This window comes from Malus sylvestris, chromosome 6 (genome assembly GCF_916048215.2).
Source record: "Malus sylvestris chromosome 6, drMalSylv7.2, whole genome shotgun sequence".
Classification (NCBI taxonomy): Eukaryota; Viridiplantae; Streptophyta; class Magnoliopsida; order Rosales; family Rosaceae; genus Malus; species Malus sylvestris.
In genome coordinates, this window is record NC_062265.1 from 5652083 (window position 1) to 5667086 (window position 15004).

Below are 15004 nucleotides of genomic sequence, written 5' to 3' on the forward strand. Positions count from 1 at the left end.
TTTCCTCATTAAAAGGTGCTTTTAAACCCCAGATTAGGGTTTTAGAAGCAAAGCGAAGAGTGAGTGAGAACCGCAGACGCACAGGGTGGCCGCGCTCTATCTCTCTCAACCGTCTCAGTCCTTAGGGTTTGCCCGCAGCCGGAATCAAAATTCAAAGGTACTCATTATCTCCTCGACTTCTCCCAGAGCTTGATAATCATTTTTCAATTTTTTCGTATTTCTGCGCTTGTTTCATGTGTTCGTACGACAAATTCCGAAGCTTTTCTGAGTTTCGTATGTCAGTAGCTTTTACATTTCTGAAAATATCAAAGGGTTTGATAGATGCTAAGAGTAATCTGTTTGCATAAACAAGGTGGAAACCTAATCACTGTTGTGGGTTTACTGTTATGATTGAGGGATGCTCTGATTTCATGTAAAATTTAAGCATAAATTTCTTCTTTTGTGTTTTAGAAGTTATGGGGTGGGAGATATTGTTGTTCATGTGCTAGCCAAACATGCCGCTGCACCGATAACTATTGTATATTTTATATATTATGTGTATAGGAAAGGTATTATCACTGTGCATGTTTTGTACATCTGTTGGGGTACCTGCTGTTTGTGTTTTGTTGGGTCTTTTTTTTTTCCGAGAAAAAATTGAGCGATATTTTGTTCTGTCTAATGTGCAGGAAATGGTTTCATCTGATGATGACCGATTGGCCACTGAGGCTGTGGAGAAAGTAACAGATTCAGAGAAGAAGAAGAAGAAGAAACATAGGGACAAGGACAGCAATTTGGACAAAGACTTCATGATCAAGCCCCAGAGCTCAACTCCCTCCTTGGACACCTCTCAGTGGCCTATCCTTCTTAAAAATTATGACCGCCTCAATGTTCGAACGGGACACTACACTCCTCTACCCTCAGGGTTTTCCCCCCTTAAGAGGCCTCTTGCTGAGTACATCCGATATGGTGTTCTCAATCTTGACAAGCCTGCAAACCCCTCGTCGCACGAGGTTGTCGCTTGGATTAAGCGCATCCTTCGTGTTGAGAAAACTGGCCACAGCGGTACCCTGGATCCTAAGGTTACAGGTAATCTCATTGTCTGCATTGACCGAGCCACACGACTTGTCAAGTCCCAGCAGGGTGCAGGGAAAGAGTATGTTTGTGTTGCCCGCTTGCATTCAGCTGTGCCTGATGTTGCCAAGGTGGCTCGGGCCCTTGAATCCCTGACTGGGGCTGTCTTTCAGAGGCCACCTTTGATATCAGCCGTCAAAAGGCAGCTTAGGATTAGGACTATCTATGAAAGCAAGCTTCTTGAGTATGATGCAGATAAACATTTGGTTGTTTTCTGGATTTCTTGCGAAGCAGGAACCTATGTGCGTACGCTCTGTGTGCATTTGGGTCTGCTTCTTGGTGTGGGAGGTCATATGCAGGAGCTTAGGAGGGTCAGGTCTGGGATCATGGGTGAGAAAGACAACATGGTCACAATGCACGATGTCATGGATGCTCAGTGGGCTTATGACACTAATAGGGATGAGAGTTATTTGAGGAGGGTCATCATGCCTCTTGAGGTTCTCTTGACTAGTTATAAGAGATTGGTTGTCAAGGACTCAGCAGTGAATGCCATTTGCTACGGTGCCAAGTTAATGATTCCAGGGCTGCTCAGGTTTGAGAACGATATCGAGGTAGGAGAGGAAGTTGTGCTGATGACTACCAAAGGAGAAGCCATTGCATTGGGAATTGCTGAGATGACCACTGCTGTGATGGCAACTTGTGATCATGGTGTGGTGGCAAAGATTAAGAGGGTGGTGATGGATCGGGATACTTACCCAAGAAAGTGGGGATTGGGACCGAGGGCATCCATGAAGAAGAAATTGATTGCTGAAGGAAAATTGGATAAGCATGGGAAGCCCACTGAGAATACTCCGCAAGAATGGATGAGGAATGTGGTTTTGCCTGTTGGTGGGGATTCTATTGTTGCAAGCACTGCTGGTGCACTTGCCACTGAAACTGCTGTGGCAGAGAAGGAGACCACTCTCGTAGACAAGGAGAAGAAGGATAAGAAAAAGAAGGACAAACATAAGGATGAAAAGGAAGCTAAGGAGGGGCGTAAGCGCAAACTAGAGGAAGCCACAGAGAGCCCTGTTCCAGTTCCTGCGAAGAAAAGCAAAGGCGAAGAAGTTGAGCCTGAAGTTGAGAAGTCAGAAAAGAAAAAGAAGAAAAAGGACAAAGAGAATGGCACCGTGGATAATGTTGAAGCTGGTTCACCTGAAGCAGAAAAGTCTGAGAAGAAGAAGAAGAAGAAAAACAAAGATGCTGAGGACAATGGTACTGTGGCTTCTGCCGGCGCTGGTGATGGCGAGGCTGATAAGAGTGAGAAAAAGAAGAAAAAGAAAAAGAGTAAAGCAGATGCAGAAGAAGTTTAGAGGACTTAGGATTAGAATCTTTAAGTGGCAGAACTTTTGAATGTATGCCTTTCTTTTATTCCATCTACAATGAGAGTTTCCGTAACTGACACTGGAATTTTCGTATCTCATATATGTAATTTTAATCGATTTTCCGCAGGACTAGTTTTTGTGGTTTAGCTTTTCATTGCAGGCTGTTTTTACTTGGCCAAGTATTTTCAATTCATCGTTTTACCTGTATCCTTTGCTTGTTTCTACTTCCCTGAAAAGGGAAAGTATGAATGAAAATACAGTTGCTATATGGTTTCTGGAGTCTTAACAATTTAGTGAGGCTACTGGTTACAGTTCTCTGCCTTTTCAGAGGGACCCCAACTTAAGCAGCATCACTGACCGAGTCGAGCAAACTCATGGATGCAGGTATGGCTTCAGCTCCTAATTTGGATTCAGCTTGGTATATTTTCTCTGTTTTTCTGTTGCACTGCTCTTGAAAAGACATTTCATTAGGGAGAGCGTTGAGTTAAAGAAGCTACCAGTAATAGATGAAGCTGATGCGCAATTTGCTACCCTGCTTAAGACTTGTTCAGTAACTTTGAATTGTCAATTCCATTAGTTTTGGTTGTCCAAACTATGTACAAATTTGCATCATTATCTTCAAGTGATGGATTAATAGTTTGGATGACGGTAGATTAAGGTTCGGAAAGAAAGCCCGCATCTGTGTTTTGGTGACCAGGATTCTTACCAGCCAGACTTAAAAGTGACGCGTTATACAAAGAGTACCGAGATAAGACGATGTTTCCGTTCGTTATTCTAATTTACATTAATCAATATGCGTTCTCATTTGTGATTTGTTTTTTTATCTTACCATTGATATGTATTTTAACTTCCGAGCAGGTACATCAACCCCTTGAGTATTTTCACTTGTGGAACTTTACTGTTGTGGTGATCCTCCTAACTCTTAACTAGTTGCGTTATGTGTGGTTTTTGCACTACAATATGCATCGACTATGCTCTAAAAGATTTAGTACTTAAATTATGATGTTTTATGTAATGATGTTCCTAGAAATTTGCGATAGTTTCACCATATTACAAATAGTTGATGTTGGATTGAGTATCCTATTTGAGGAGAGATTTTATATGTTGGCTGTATTTTCCTATTGTATGAAACTAGGGTTTATGGAGTAATACGAGTTTAAGATTCCTCCCCGCATTTGAGAAGAATAATACATCCGAATTATTCCATAAACCGTAAACTCATATTATTTCATAAACCGTAAACTCATATTATTCCAAAAGCCCTAGTTCCATATTTTAGCATGCTATCAGAGCAGAGATCCTGGGATTTATGCTCTACTTCGACACACGTAAACTAAACCCTAAGGATTATGGGAGAGGATCTTCCAACGACCTTACTGACAAGGGAAGCCATTCGATGAGTCCGATGATTTCACAATTTTTCAATGAATGCTATATGTTCAATGAATCCAATGCCCTTGCCAATTTTTCATGACTATAAAAGTTGTTCATGTACCGTCCCATCGTCGAACTTGGTGGGAGCCACTGATCATGCATGATCTACTGCTATGATCCATGGCACTTCCGCTGCACTAATTGATACCTTGTTGAATGGTTCCGATGTCTCTAACAGATTATGATCTTACCCGGATAGCCAGACAACTATGGATTTGCCTTCTACATTATTAGTGGGGTTGATTCCTCAGGTTAGATAATTGATTCTGGTGCGACTGATTATAGCACCTTTGATTTTGCTGTCTTTGCCTCTCTAACGATTCCTCAGAGAAATTGTATAAATGACCGTATGTCGGCCAAGTTACATCGCAATTGGAATGGTGCGTACTAATTTATTCAACATTTTGTTTCCTACAGGATATTCTTAATAAGGAGATTGTTGGATCGCACGTTCCTCGTGGTTACTGGAATGATGTTGTTGTTACTGTTGTTTATCTGTCGAATCGAATGCACTCTAAGGTCTTGAATTTCCACTCCGTTGAAGACTCTTAAAAGATTAATCTAATAATATATGTTTCCCCTTTTTCAGGAACGATGCAATCCATGAAAATACAAAGAAACACACCAAGTTGAAGGCGTAAATTTATGCTTATTATGTCGTATGCATGAAATCGATTCGTCATCTTTCAAGTATCAGCCAACACGACCTTGTTTCAATGTGTATCTGGATATCGGGGTCGGGTTGATTTTCTTTGCCCAATTAAACAAATAATATTATACCAGGAACAGAGAATTAATTTATAACTACAATGGCTTACTCAGAAAAATTTGGCAGTTTACGAGCAGCTGAATTCCTCTTCTCCCAGGGCCACGAATTTTTATAGCGATTCACAATTTCTTCCATCTTTGCAGCCAAGGCAGCTGCTGTAGGACAAACTGGGAGCTGCATGTCATGTGTAAACGGCAACCAGCTAAGGCATTTCAATCACCCGAAAATGCATAAGAAGATCACCCACAGCAAAGCCTGTCATAACTTTGAGTGCTGTCTCCAGGGACATCCGCCTTCAAAAGCCTGCTCTAACACATCTTCCATTCGCTTTGCTAGTATTATCTGTTATGGGAAAAATCACAGATTATGTCGTTGATCATAATCACATATCACGTGTCCAGAAACCATACACGGTATCTACAGGCAACAGCTGAGTATGCAATAAAAGCAAGCTAACAAGCTATGGAGATAAAAAAACTTAATAAGCTGGCCTCGATGAATTTTACATCACACACATAATTGAGAAACACCTTGCTGCAAATAAAACCAAAATTACCTCAAGACCGGAAAGAACAGCTGACGGTACATCAGTTAAATCCTTCAGATTCCTCTCTGGAAGAATGACTCTTGTAATACCACAACGGTGGGCTGCCAATACCTGTAGCAATATAGATTCAAATGATCAAACAAAGCCTCTGGCTCATTACTGATGTACCAGAATATTATATGCATTAGCAGAGAATTTTGCTTCAATTTTCTCACCTGTGGCTTTAAGGTTCCTTTAAATATTATACAAGAAAAACGTGCTATAAGTGTTTTGGGAATGACACAAGTTTCTCGAAATAAGCTTAAAAAGTTTCTCAAAACAATTCTGAAAATGGTGTAAAACGTTGATGATCAAGAAAACCAATGACAGAACAAATGAGAAATAAGCACATTTCCAGAAACCTGTGTTATTCCACTTGGCTAAAATCCCAATCAATTTTCCATCAAACATCCACTTACCTAGACGATGGTTATAGAAAAAGATATTAAAATGGAATGACTATAGTAGTATATAGCCTGGAGATTATAAAAATGACAGTACTAAGAAAAGTGAAAATCTCTGTGCCAAACAAGTTTGATGTACAGTATATTACTTGCATATGAAAAACAAGGTCACATATAAGGATAATGTTAAATGCCCAACTAGCAAACAATTCAAAACACTTGACGGCAGTAATCGTATAAAAGCATGAATATGACTAGATCTCAAAACCATTCAGTTCATACAGCATGTGTTGTACATGCAGACAGACTTACGTACAGAATCACGGATTATCATAATTAGATTGGTAAATGAGGTGAGTATACCTTGTCCTTGACACCACCAACAGGTAGTACGAGACCCCTCAATGTCATTTCTCCAGTCATTGCTGTATCTGCTCTTACTCTTCTCTGACAGAACAATGAAACCAGTGCTGTTACCAGAGTCACACCTGCAGAGGGTCCATCCTTCGGTACAGCCCCAGCAGGAAAGTGTATATGAACATCCCGACCCTCCAAAAGATTGGCTGCCTCAGCTGTTGCGAACTTAAGATCCTTTGCCCTGCCTCTCACCTGAGACATAAGTAAAATCCTCAGTATCAATCATTATAACCCAACATTTACAGAGCAGAAATTGTAGCATCATGGTTGATGCATACTGTTTTATATAAATTAAAAAACACTATATACTCTGTGCACACAGGGATATACCAAGTTCAAGGAATACAGATTACAACATTTTTCTATACTAACCAGTCCCAAAAACCGAAGTAAATCTGACGGGATGATCGGGATCTCAACATAAATGTCTGTCAGTAACGAAGCATTCCGATTTTTTTTATTGGAATTTTCGGATTTAATATCCCGGATTTGATTTCGTTGTGCCAAAATGGGAAACTTTCGGATTGAGTTGGTCAGAATCAGAATTTCCAATCTAACTTGCTTATATGTTCCTCTTCTTTTTCATTAAAGTACAACTATGATTACCTTACACAATACCTATTTGAAAGAATAAACCCAAATGGCAAGAATAAGTGCAAGTCATGTGACTGAAATAAAATGGATAATAACAGTAAGTTGAGTGCTGTTATTATCTCTTAGTTGTCTTAAATATCAGTTTAGAATTTTTTTTTTTTTTTTTTTTTTTTTTTTTTTTTTTTTTTTTACAAGCCAGACTTCAAGCAGTCTTACCCCTCTATGACAGACTGCTTGAAGTCTGGCTTGTAAAAAAAAAAAAAAAAAAAAAAAAAAAAAAAAAAAAAATATCAGTTTAGAATGGTGCATGAACAATTCAAAATTGTGACCATCGAGTCACCACCATAAATGTTTGACTCATCATGAAGAGGAGTATCAATATTTCAGATAAATAAAATTAATTTAGAAGAAACATTTTACCCATGTCAATGCTATTTGTGCTGATTCTTTGATAACATCTCCAAGTTGACCAGTGAGATGCAATTCACCCTTTCCCCCCATTGCTGTGGCCTCCACAAATTGAACCTCTCCACCAAAAGCAGTCCAAACAAGCCCAACAGAAACACCTGGTGTTGCAACTCGTTCTGCAGCTTCTTTGTCATCAAATCTTGGAGGCTGCATTACAACACAAACAGACAACCTCAGAAACTCTTAAGCAATAATGACAAATCAAGCTGGAATCTCTTGGGCGATATGCGTATGTCAAGCTGAAAAATTAATACATGGTAAAACCAAGATACGTTTTTTATAAGAAGTATTCCTTGAGCCCAAAACTCGCTCCAAAAGTATCCTACATATTCGTTTACATATAAATTTTGACATTGTAAGACTTGTCAAAATGGCATAGTACCTTGATTGTATCAAATCCATTGACAAGTCAAACTAATTGAGTTTCTAAATTACAAGCAAACACTATGCTAAGTCCAATTATGAAGTAACCTTTCTTAATGATTTTAAAAAGAGAATAATTACCCCTAATACTTTCTCCAGCATATCCTCATCCACAACCAATGGCGAATCAATCTTGAAAGTGCTTGATATCTCATGCTTATTCACACCCATCGGAATAACCTCCATTTCCACTTCAGCTCCATCAGCAAGTCTGTTTTCGAGTAGTGGTGAAGCAAGCGAATGTACATCTTTGCTCAGAGGGACAGCTTGTTCTTGCTCTGCAACTTTTACTGCAGCTGCACGAGCCAAGGCAGCTAAGTTTCTCTCCAGATTCCGAACACCAGCCTCTCTAGTGTACCCTTGAATGATAAGTTTCACCATGGCCTACCACAGTAGACAGACAAGTTTCAATATGATATTTTCATAAACCAACATTGGTTACGAATGTAACCATTGTTTTGTGAGTTGTGACATAAAACTTGATACTGGAAACTAGAAAGAGGGTGCCTATTTTCAGATCTAAAGAAAGAAACTATTGGAAACCACAAGTTCAATACCATTAATACTTGTACTTGATACAAATCGGAATGAACATACCTCTGGGATTCTAAGAAACTCAGAATTCAACCCATGCTGATCAAGAACTCGGGGAATTAAATGGTGCATGGCTATCTTCAGCTTTTCTTCAGGTGTATATCCAGGCAGCTCAATAACTTCCATCCTGTCCAAGAGTGGTGGGGGAATAGGCTGCACCCTATTTGCAGTTGCCACAAAAATCACCTTTGAAAGGTCAAAGGGAACATTCAAATAGCTATAGGACTTGAATTAAGGAATTGTGTCAATATAGAAACCCTGTTTGCAATGTTATTTGGTAGGGGTTTAGGGAAAGCAGCATCCTTCTTTTTCAAAAAGAAATATAAAAAATTATGCCGTTTAAAAGTAAGCAGCCATGTAATATTTCTTAAGCCAAGCAATCATGTCACAGGCCATTTTGATAGCAACTATATCTGTGTTTGTTTTCTACAAGAGTTGAGTGTAAGATATGCATAGGTCAAACCCAAAATCCATACAGCATGAGGATGTTTTCAGATTAACTAAATAAATAATCAGACCTAAATAAGGTATAAAGAACAGGATACTGATCATTGAATGTTTTATTTTGCTCAGGATCAAGAACCTCCAGTAGAGCTGAAGCTGGATCACCGCGCACATCAGAACCTGTCTTGTCAATTTCATCTAGCAGCATGACCGGGTTGGAAACAGCTACTTTCTGATATACATCATAATTGAGAAAAACTTTAGTGCAAGTCCTAGTACATCAATCCTATACTTGGCTGGGTGTGGATATGGATAAGTGGTTTTTGTTGTTGTGTCCAGTAATGACTTAAGCCGCATACAAAAAGGAGAGAGCACAAAGGAGGCTTCTTCAATTCTGAAATTTGTTTGTCTAAAGGCAGTGATGGTGATCCGATAGACAAAAATTATCACTTATCAATTACAAAATACTGTATTTTGTCTTCTTTTTCTTGGCTGGTTCGATACCCTTAGAAGATAGCATTTTGATTATAAGTCGTGACTGACCATCAAACCCATCACCATCCCTTACCAAGCATTTGAATATCACACCACAAGTCCATGAAAATGTTGACTTGGACGAAATTATACCTTTAATCCATCAATGAGCCTACCCGGCATGCTTCCAATGTATGTCCTCCTGTGTCCTCGGATATCAGCTTCATCCTTTACACCACCAAGGGATATGCGTATAAATTTTCTGCCCAAAGCAGCAGCAATAGATGACGCCAAAGATGTTTTTCCAACACCAGGCGGGCCAACAAAACACAACACTGGGCCTCTGGCATCTGGTTTTAGCTGCAACACCCACATAACCAACATATTAACATCAAATATTTTTAATAAAAAAATAATCAGACAAAAACTAAACAATTTGCCACCTTGCGAACAGCCAGATATTCAATAATCCGCTGTTTAACCTTAGTTAAACCATAGTGATCACTGTCAAGACGCTCTTTTGTAGCCCTTAAATCCAATTCATATTCTTCACTGGCCTTCTGCCAGGGAAGATCAGCAAGAAGCTCTAGGTAAACACGTGAACTATTATATCCAGGTTGTTGGGGTTGCATCTTTTTCAGCCTCCTGAAACATGAGGGGAAAATAAAATAAATAAATGAATGAGATCCCTCTAAACTCTAGAACTTGAAGTACAAGGCTGTGTACTAGAAAACAACAATGAAAGCAACCACTTCTGGACCAACTTAACAAAGCCCAATTTTTTTTTTAATTATATTACCACTGACACCTAAGAATTAGTGGCCCCAGACATTTTGCGTAAAGCTGCATATTTCAAAGTGGCTTCAGATTTTAAAATGCAATAATATACACTGGCCGATATCCTCTTCTTTACTGAATACCTTAAGAACAATATATTCAAAACAACTTTAAACACACCAACATTGGCAATGATGTCAGGATTATATAATACTGGGGACCAATTACAGTGTCATCATTCCCTTTTCTCCAAAACCCTTTATGTCAGACACTCTCTGTAAAAGGATGGTAATCATATCTTACTCGACATGGAAAAAAAAAAGCCAAAGTTAAGATTACATCGAAGTTCTAGTAGTAATACCAGTATCTATAGTATGGAAAATTTTGTTGGAAAAACAAAAGGACAAAACTACTTGCACACAAGAACACAGTAACCCTTGTTCCTTTCTTCTAACCAAATCATACCTCAGCTCTCTCTGTGCGTGCTTCCAGATGTTTGAAGGCATTCCTGAACTTTGCATCTTTCTTTCCAGAGCAACAACATCGTCTTCATCGTCATCATTGTCGCCAAGCTCCTCTTTTATAGCTCTCATCTGCAATACATTTCAAAAAGTAGAAAGGAATTGGAACCATCAGCCAACTAAATGATAGAAGAGAACAGTATGTATCTCCAATTCAGAGGACGGTTTCTTTAGATATTTCCTAAAACATTCAACATGTGAATCCACCTAGGGTAAGTATTTTCAATATCAATATCCATCAAGGTCCATGATATAAACAGATATTAATACATTGCAAACCTAGAGAAAAAAAGGCACTACCTATAATTAAGTAAAAACTAAAAAGTAAATTTCATCAACCCAAGCAGCCCCTGACTTTCCATGAACCACAAAAGATGAATTGTATCCTTTACAACCTTCCCAGGGGTATACACATGAGAAATCAGAAATACCTCTGAATATATTTTTCTTTTTAAAAAAATAAAATAAAACCTATTTGATAAGAGTCCTCCAGCACTACAACAAATTGTGCCAATCCTAGAAATTTTCACATGTGCATAATTAAAGCTAACCTATCAAGTGAAAAATAATTACATTTAGAATCTGTTAAACCTTGAGATTCTACACACAGTAAATTAGAAAACCATTCCTTCATTCTCAAAATTCTTTGATTTTATTTAAAAGATCCCTTGTTAAATTTAAACATCATAAAAATGTGAAGGCGACTATTTTGACAGATAAGCTATTGGGTTGGTTGAGGAAATTATACTATTAGGCCCAGCATCACCACAAAATTAGCACATTCACCTTCATTCATAAATGACTAATTTACAAAAACAAAAAAAAAAAAAAAAAAAAAAAAAAGGTTTAATAGTTCCCATAAAGATCAAATTCTGAATTTCTTATTTGTTCCACCCAAAATTTTCTATGGCACTTCAAACAGAACAAAACGACTGAAAATGCTACCAAAAGTAAGTTTTAAAAAGAATATAAATAATGAGCACAATACTTTTATCACTAAATAATGAGCACCAATATTTAACTCAGTCAGAAAATCAAAGCTGATGTGAGAGTGCAAACCTGCTGGCGCAAAAGAAACTCCTTCTGCGATTTTGATAATTGACCCTCAACTTTTTGCGTAATCTTCTCTGCTACATGGATAGACTGTCACAAGGTAACACCAACATGACTGCTTAAACACTCGAGGAAGTGTAAAGATGATACCATGTGAACATACTAAGCATCAGCACCAGTGAATAAACAATTACCTGCAAATGCCTGTCAACTAGCTCAGTAGCTTTGGAAAGTCTTACTTTCAGATCAACTGAATCCAACATACACAGTTGCTCCTCAAAACTTATCTCAAAGCTAGCAACAAATATATCTGCCAACTTGTGAACCGGAACTGTCTCCAGAAGAACTTTTGTTCTTCCTCCAGTCTTTTGTTTCTACAAGCACAAAATGAAAATGAGAGTTACTGATTCAAGTAATACAAGGTTACGCAGTGTTTTATCAGCATAGTAATACTATCAGCAATATGTAAATATGTATATAGATATCTTATGTCTAACAATATCAATATTTCGCAAGAATTCAAAACAAAAAGAAGCCCAGTTAATGCTCAACCAAATCAAGGAATTTCAGGCAAACGATATTCCCTACAAACCTTAAGCATGAACCACAACAAAAACCGAAAAAACCATTTTAAACACAAAGGATTGTTCAACCAAAGGCACGCAGCCTCACAGCTTGAAAAGGAGGTTAAAAGTTTTTAGAGAGGGTAATATCATAATAGGTATTAGGGTATATACCATAATAGGTATTTGTGTGTCAAGCTTTTGTAGTTTCCTATTGATAGTCTGATACCTATATGACTTATTATTTTGAAGAAATTTGGTATGATAAGCCTGCACAACTCAAAACTATATAATCAAAATTACACCAAAGTGAAAAAAGGAAAAAAGAAAAAGAAACAAAAAAAGCAAGACTCTTGGTATCCATGTAATTTTATTCACTGAAATATGCAAACATCACAAGTATTACCTGCTCAAGAACAGAAATCAGCTCCGTAGCAGTTGCTTTGAATTGGCGAGACAATGATATGAACTCCGGATCTTGCTCCACTTGCTCCATTTCTCAAGAAGATAAGAAAGATAAAACAACTCAACATATTGGTATATAAGGGCACAAAACTCATCACCTAAGATTCTACATATAATGTGATAATGATAAACTAATCACAATCATAAATCTTAGGGACAACACCTCAAATAAACCACAAGATACACTCAGGTCAACACATTAGAAGAAACGAGGAATCTGCATATGTTAAGGATAAAACATTGAAAAAATTGTCGATTGTTTAAAGAGGAAAAACATAGTAACCAATGATATCTAACCAGCTCTTCCTAAGAAACAATGATTAAAGAATTTATTCTTTTCACATGAGGGCCTTAAAGTGACAGAACAGTTATGGGGCATGCATTATGTAGTCAGATTCTCAGGAACAATACCAACATGGTATGAGCCAGTGTGTGCGTGTTTGTTTGCAAGAGTGCGCGTGAGAGAGAGAGAGAGAGAGAGAGAAAAAAAACTTTCAGAAACACCCCTAGTCATGGAAAACACACTGCTAATGAACTAATGAACCAGGACCAAATACATAAAGAAATGTGATATACGTGGCAGATGTTACATTAAACAAACACTTAAGATCGGAAGTCTGAAGACAATTACTTGTCATTGAAACAGAAAAGAAAATTCAAACCAAGGAAACAAGAGCTTGGGACCATATGTAGTAAGCCGACCAATAAACCCTAATATCTTCTACCAAAAACAAGCCCATGTACCAAATTGATAACATACCAGACTTTGTCATTTCAAGTGGAGATATTCGTGCAGTATAATATGTTCCCCTTGTGCTAAGTTCCTGGACGTTGAATCTACACAAGCCTTCAAGGACAACTACATACGTAACCCTCCCACTTGGCTTCTCAACTCCTCTTGAGAGATGTAAAGCCCGTGCAGCAACTCCCCTAAGAGTATAAACAAAACTTATTATCAACATAATTACTTTACAAACACAATCTGCAAAAACACCGAATGGAAAACTTATGAATAAACGAACAGAATTAAGCACCAAAACAGAAAATCAGATGAACAGAAAATCAGTAAAATGTAGAATGATCCAGAAAAACGGGTAATGGCCCATTCAAGTGCTAAAGGGCAATTAAACTGATTGAAATAAAGACAGTCACAGCACATGACATGATTAGATGGACCACTGCGTTATCTGTAATGTTAAGTTGTGGCCCCACAAAATAGAAACACTTTCCAATGAAAAACAAAGTAGATTTTGATTCAAGTATACCTTGTATGCCAGTGAATAACTTCCTGCTGATTTTTTCCATCTGGCCTGTGAGAATCGGAAGTACCAACTTGAACTCTAGAGCTTCGTTCACCAGAATCACTTCCCACACCTAAAATTAGGCAAATTCCCAACAAGGCAACAACAACAACAGCAAAAGAAGACCTCTTAGATTTGATTTTCCAATAACCATAGGCATCCACTCATCTGTATCGAATGGAGAAATAAGCAGAAATCACCTTGAGACAACACAGGGGCCACTGTTGCAGCCTCGGCAGCATCTCGAACGGGAAGAATACCAATTAACCCCTTCTCTTCGCGCTGCCATAACTCTTGCTCCACCAATTTGACACTACATTAATCAAATTTCCCAATTTTATCAATTCCATAATCCAGCAGTTAGAAATTCACAATTCCACACCCATATAATGATCAATTACATAGAAAAGGGAAAAAGGAAAGTTGGCATTTGAAATTGATACTGGCAACATTGAAGAACAAAATACGCAACACTTTTGGCAGCAAAAAGTAAACGACACGGTTTCGGCAACCAAAGAGCATGAAAAGGAGCATAATTTCCAAGCAAGCAGAGTAATTGGAGAGCTATAAAGTTAGAGCTGAGCTCAAACAGCTACAATTCAAGTGCATACAGCAGGAATTAAACAGAAAAAAACAATCAATCAAAAGAGTTAGGCTCAAAGGTACCTGCTGGGGGATGTGCAGCGAATTCGAATGATGGCGCCGGGTAAGAGGACCTTGTTTCGGAAAGGAAGGATGCCGAGGCGAGTGGGAAGCTCCACCGATTCCGCCATCTTTGCAATTTGCAGAGAGAGAGAGAGGGGGGGGGAGGAGAAGAAGAAGAAGAAGAAAGGAGAGTCAGAGGAGGAGGTAGAAGAAGAAGGGAAGGTGATGAATGCAATGTGTGTGGTTTTGGTTTTATTCAGCTTTTTTCTTCGTTTGGTTGGAAGATTCTGGGTCGCTCGCTCTGATTTTTTATTTCTTCGAAACCTCGACGCCTTTGTTTTCACCTTTCTTTTTCTTCGAAAGCGCGACCCTACTTATCCCAAACAACAAAAAATAATCCTAAAAATTTGTTGCCTAAGAAATTGGGAAATTTACAATATTAGAAATCTTGAAATGCGTTTTTCTTTTATACCCAATTTGTATCTCTTACAAAACTAAAACTTTCAAGTTTGTGTCACTTTAATATTAACCGTCGACAAATGTTCTTCAATACTTATAAGTGAGTTTTAGATTCGATTCTCGCGAAAAGCGAATTTAAACCATATTATTGCTAATTTATTATGAAACTTAATTCACTGTAAAGCTTAACTCACCCGCG

At 38.1% G+C, this 15004-nt stretch overlaps 2 protein-coding genes across 2 annotated transcripts; one reads left to right on the plus strand and one right to left on the minus strand.

The window, feature by feature from the left end:
• LOC126625371 (H/ACA ribonucleoprotein complex subunit 4-like) lies at positions 1-2540 on the plus strand. The gene is made up of 2 exons (XM_050294470.1): positions 1-157; positions 666-2540. The coding sequence occupies exon 2, from the start codon at positions 669-671 to the stop codon at positions 2400-2402; it is 1734 nt and encodes a 577-aa protein (XP_050150427.1). The 5' UTR covers positions 1-157; positions 666-668; the 3' UTR covers positions 2403-2540.
• A 1937-nt stretch (positions 2541-4477) lies between these two features.
• LOC126625370 (lon protease homolog 2, peroxisomal) lies at positions 4478-14685 on the minus strand. Its single transcript, XM_050294469.1, has 17 exons — positions 14368-14685; positions 13902-14014; positions 13666-13774; positions 13161-13330; positions 12342-12433; positions 11567-11746; positions 11379-11462; positions 10264-10391; positions 9465-9666; positions 9175-9381; positions 8649-8779; positions 8107-8320; positions 7591-7893; positions 7039-7233; positions 5971-6216; positions 5174-5275; positions 4478-4959 (listed from the first exon to the last, which is right to left on the minus strand). The coding sequence occupies exons 1-17, from the start codon at positions 14472-14474 to the stop codon at positions 4876-4878; spliced, it is 2667 nt and encodes an 888-aa protein (XP_050150426.1). The 5' UTR covers positions 14475-14685; the 3' UTR covers positions 4478-4875.
• Positions 14686-15004: the final 319 nt, after the last annotated feature.

Coding starts and splice junctions, on each gene's coding strand:
- LOC126625371 (XM_050294470.1), top strand. CDS start 669: ATGGTTTCATCTGATGATGACCGATTGGCCACTGAGGCTGTGGAGAAA.
- LOC126625370 (XM_050294469.1), bottom strand. CDS start 14,474: ATGGCGGAATCGGTGGAGCTTCCCACTCGCCTCGGCATCCTTCCTTTC. Junction 13,331..13,665: donor GTTATTCACTGGCATACAAG/GTATACTTGAAT, acceptor TTATACTCTTAG/GGGAGTTGCTGCACGGGCTT. Junction 6,217..7,038: donor CACAAATAGCATTGACATGG/GTAAAATGTTTC, acceptor CTTATGTCTCAG/GTGAGAGGCAGGGCAAAGGA.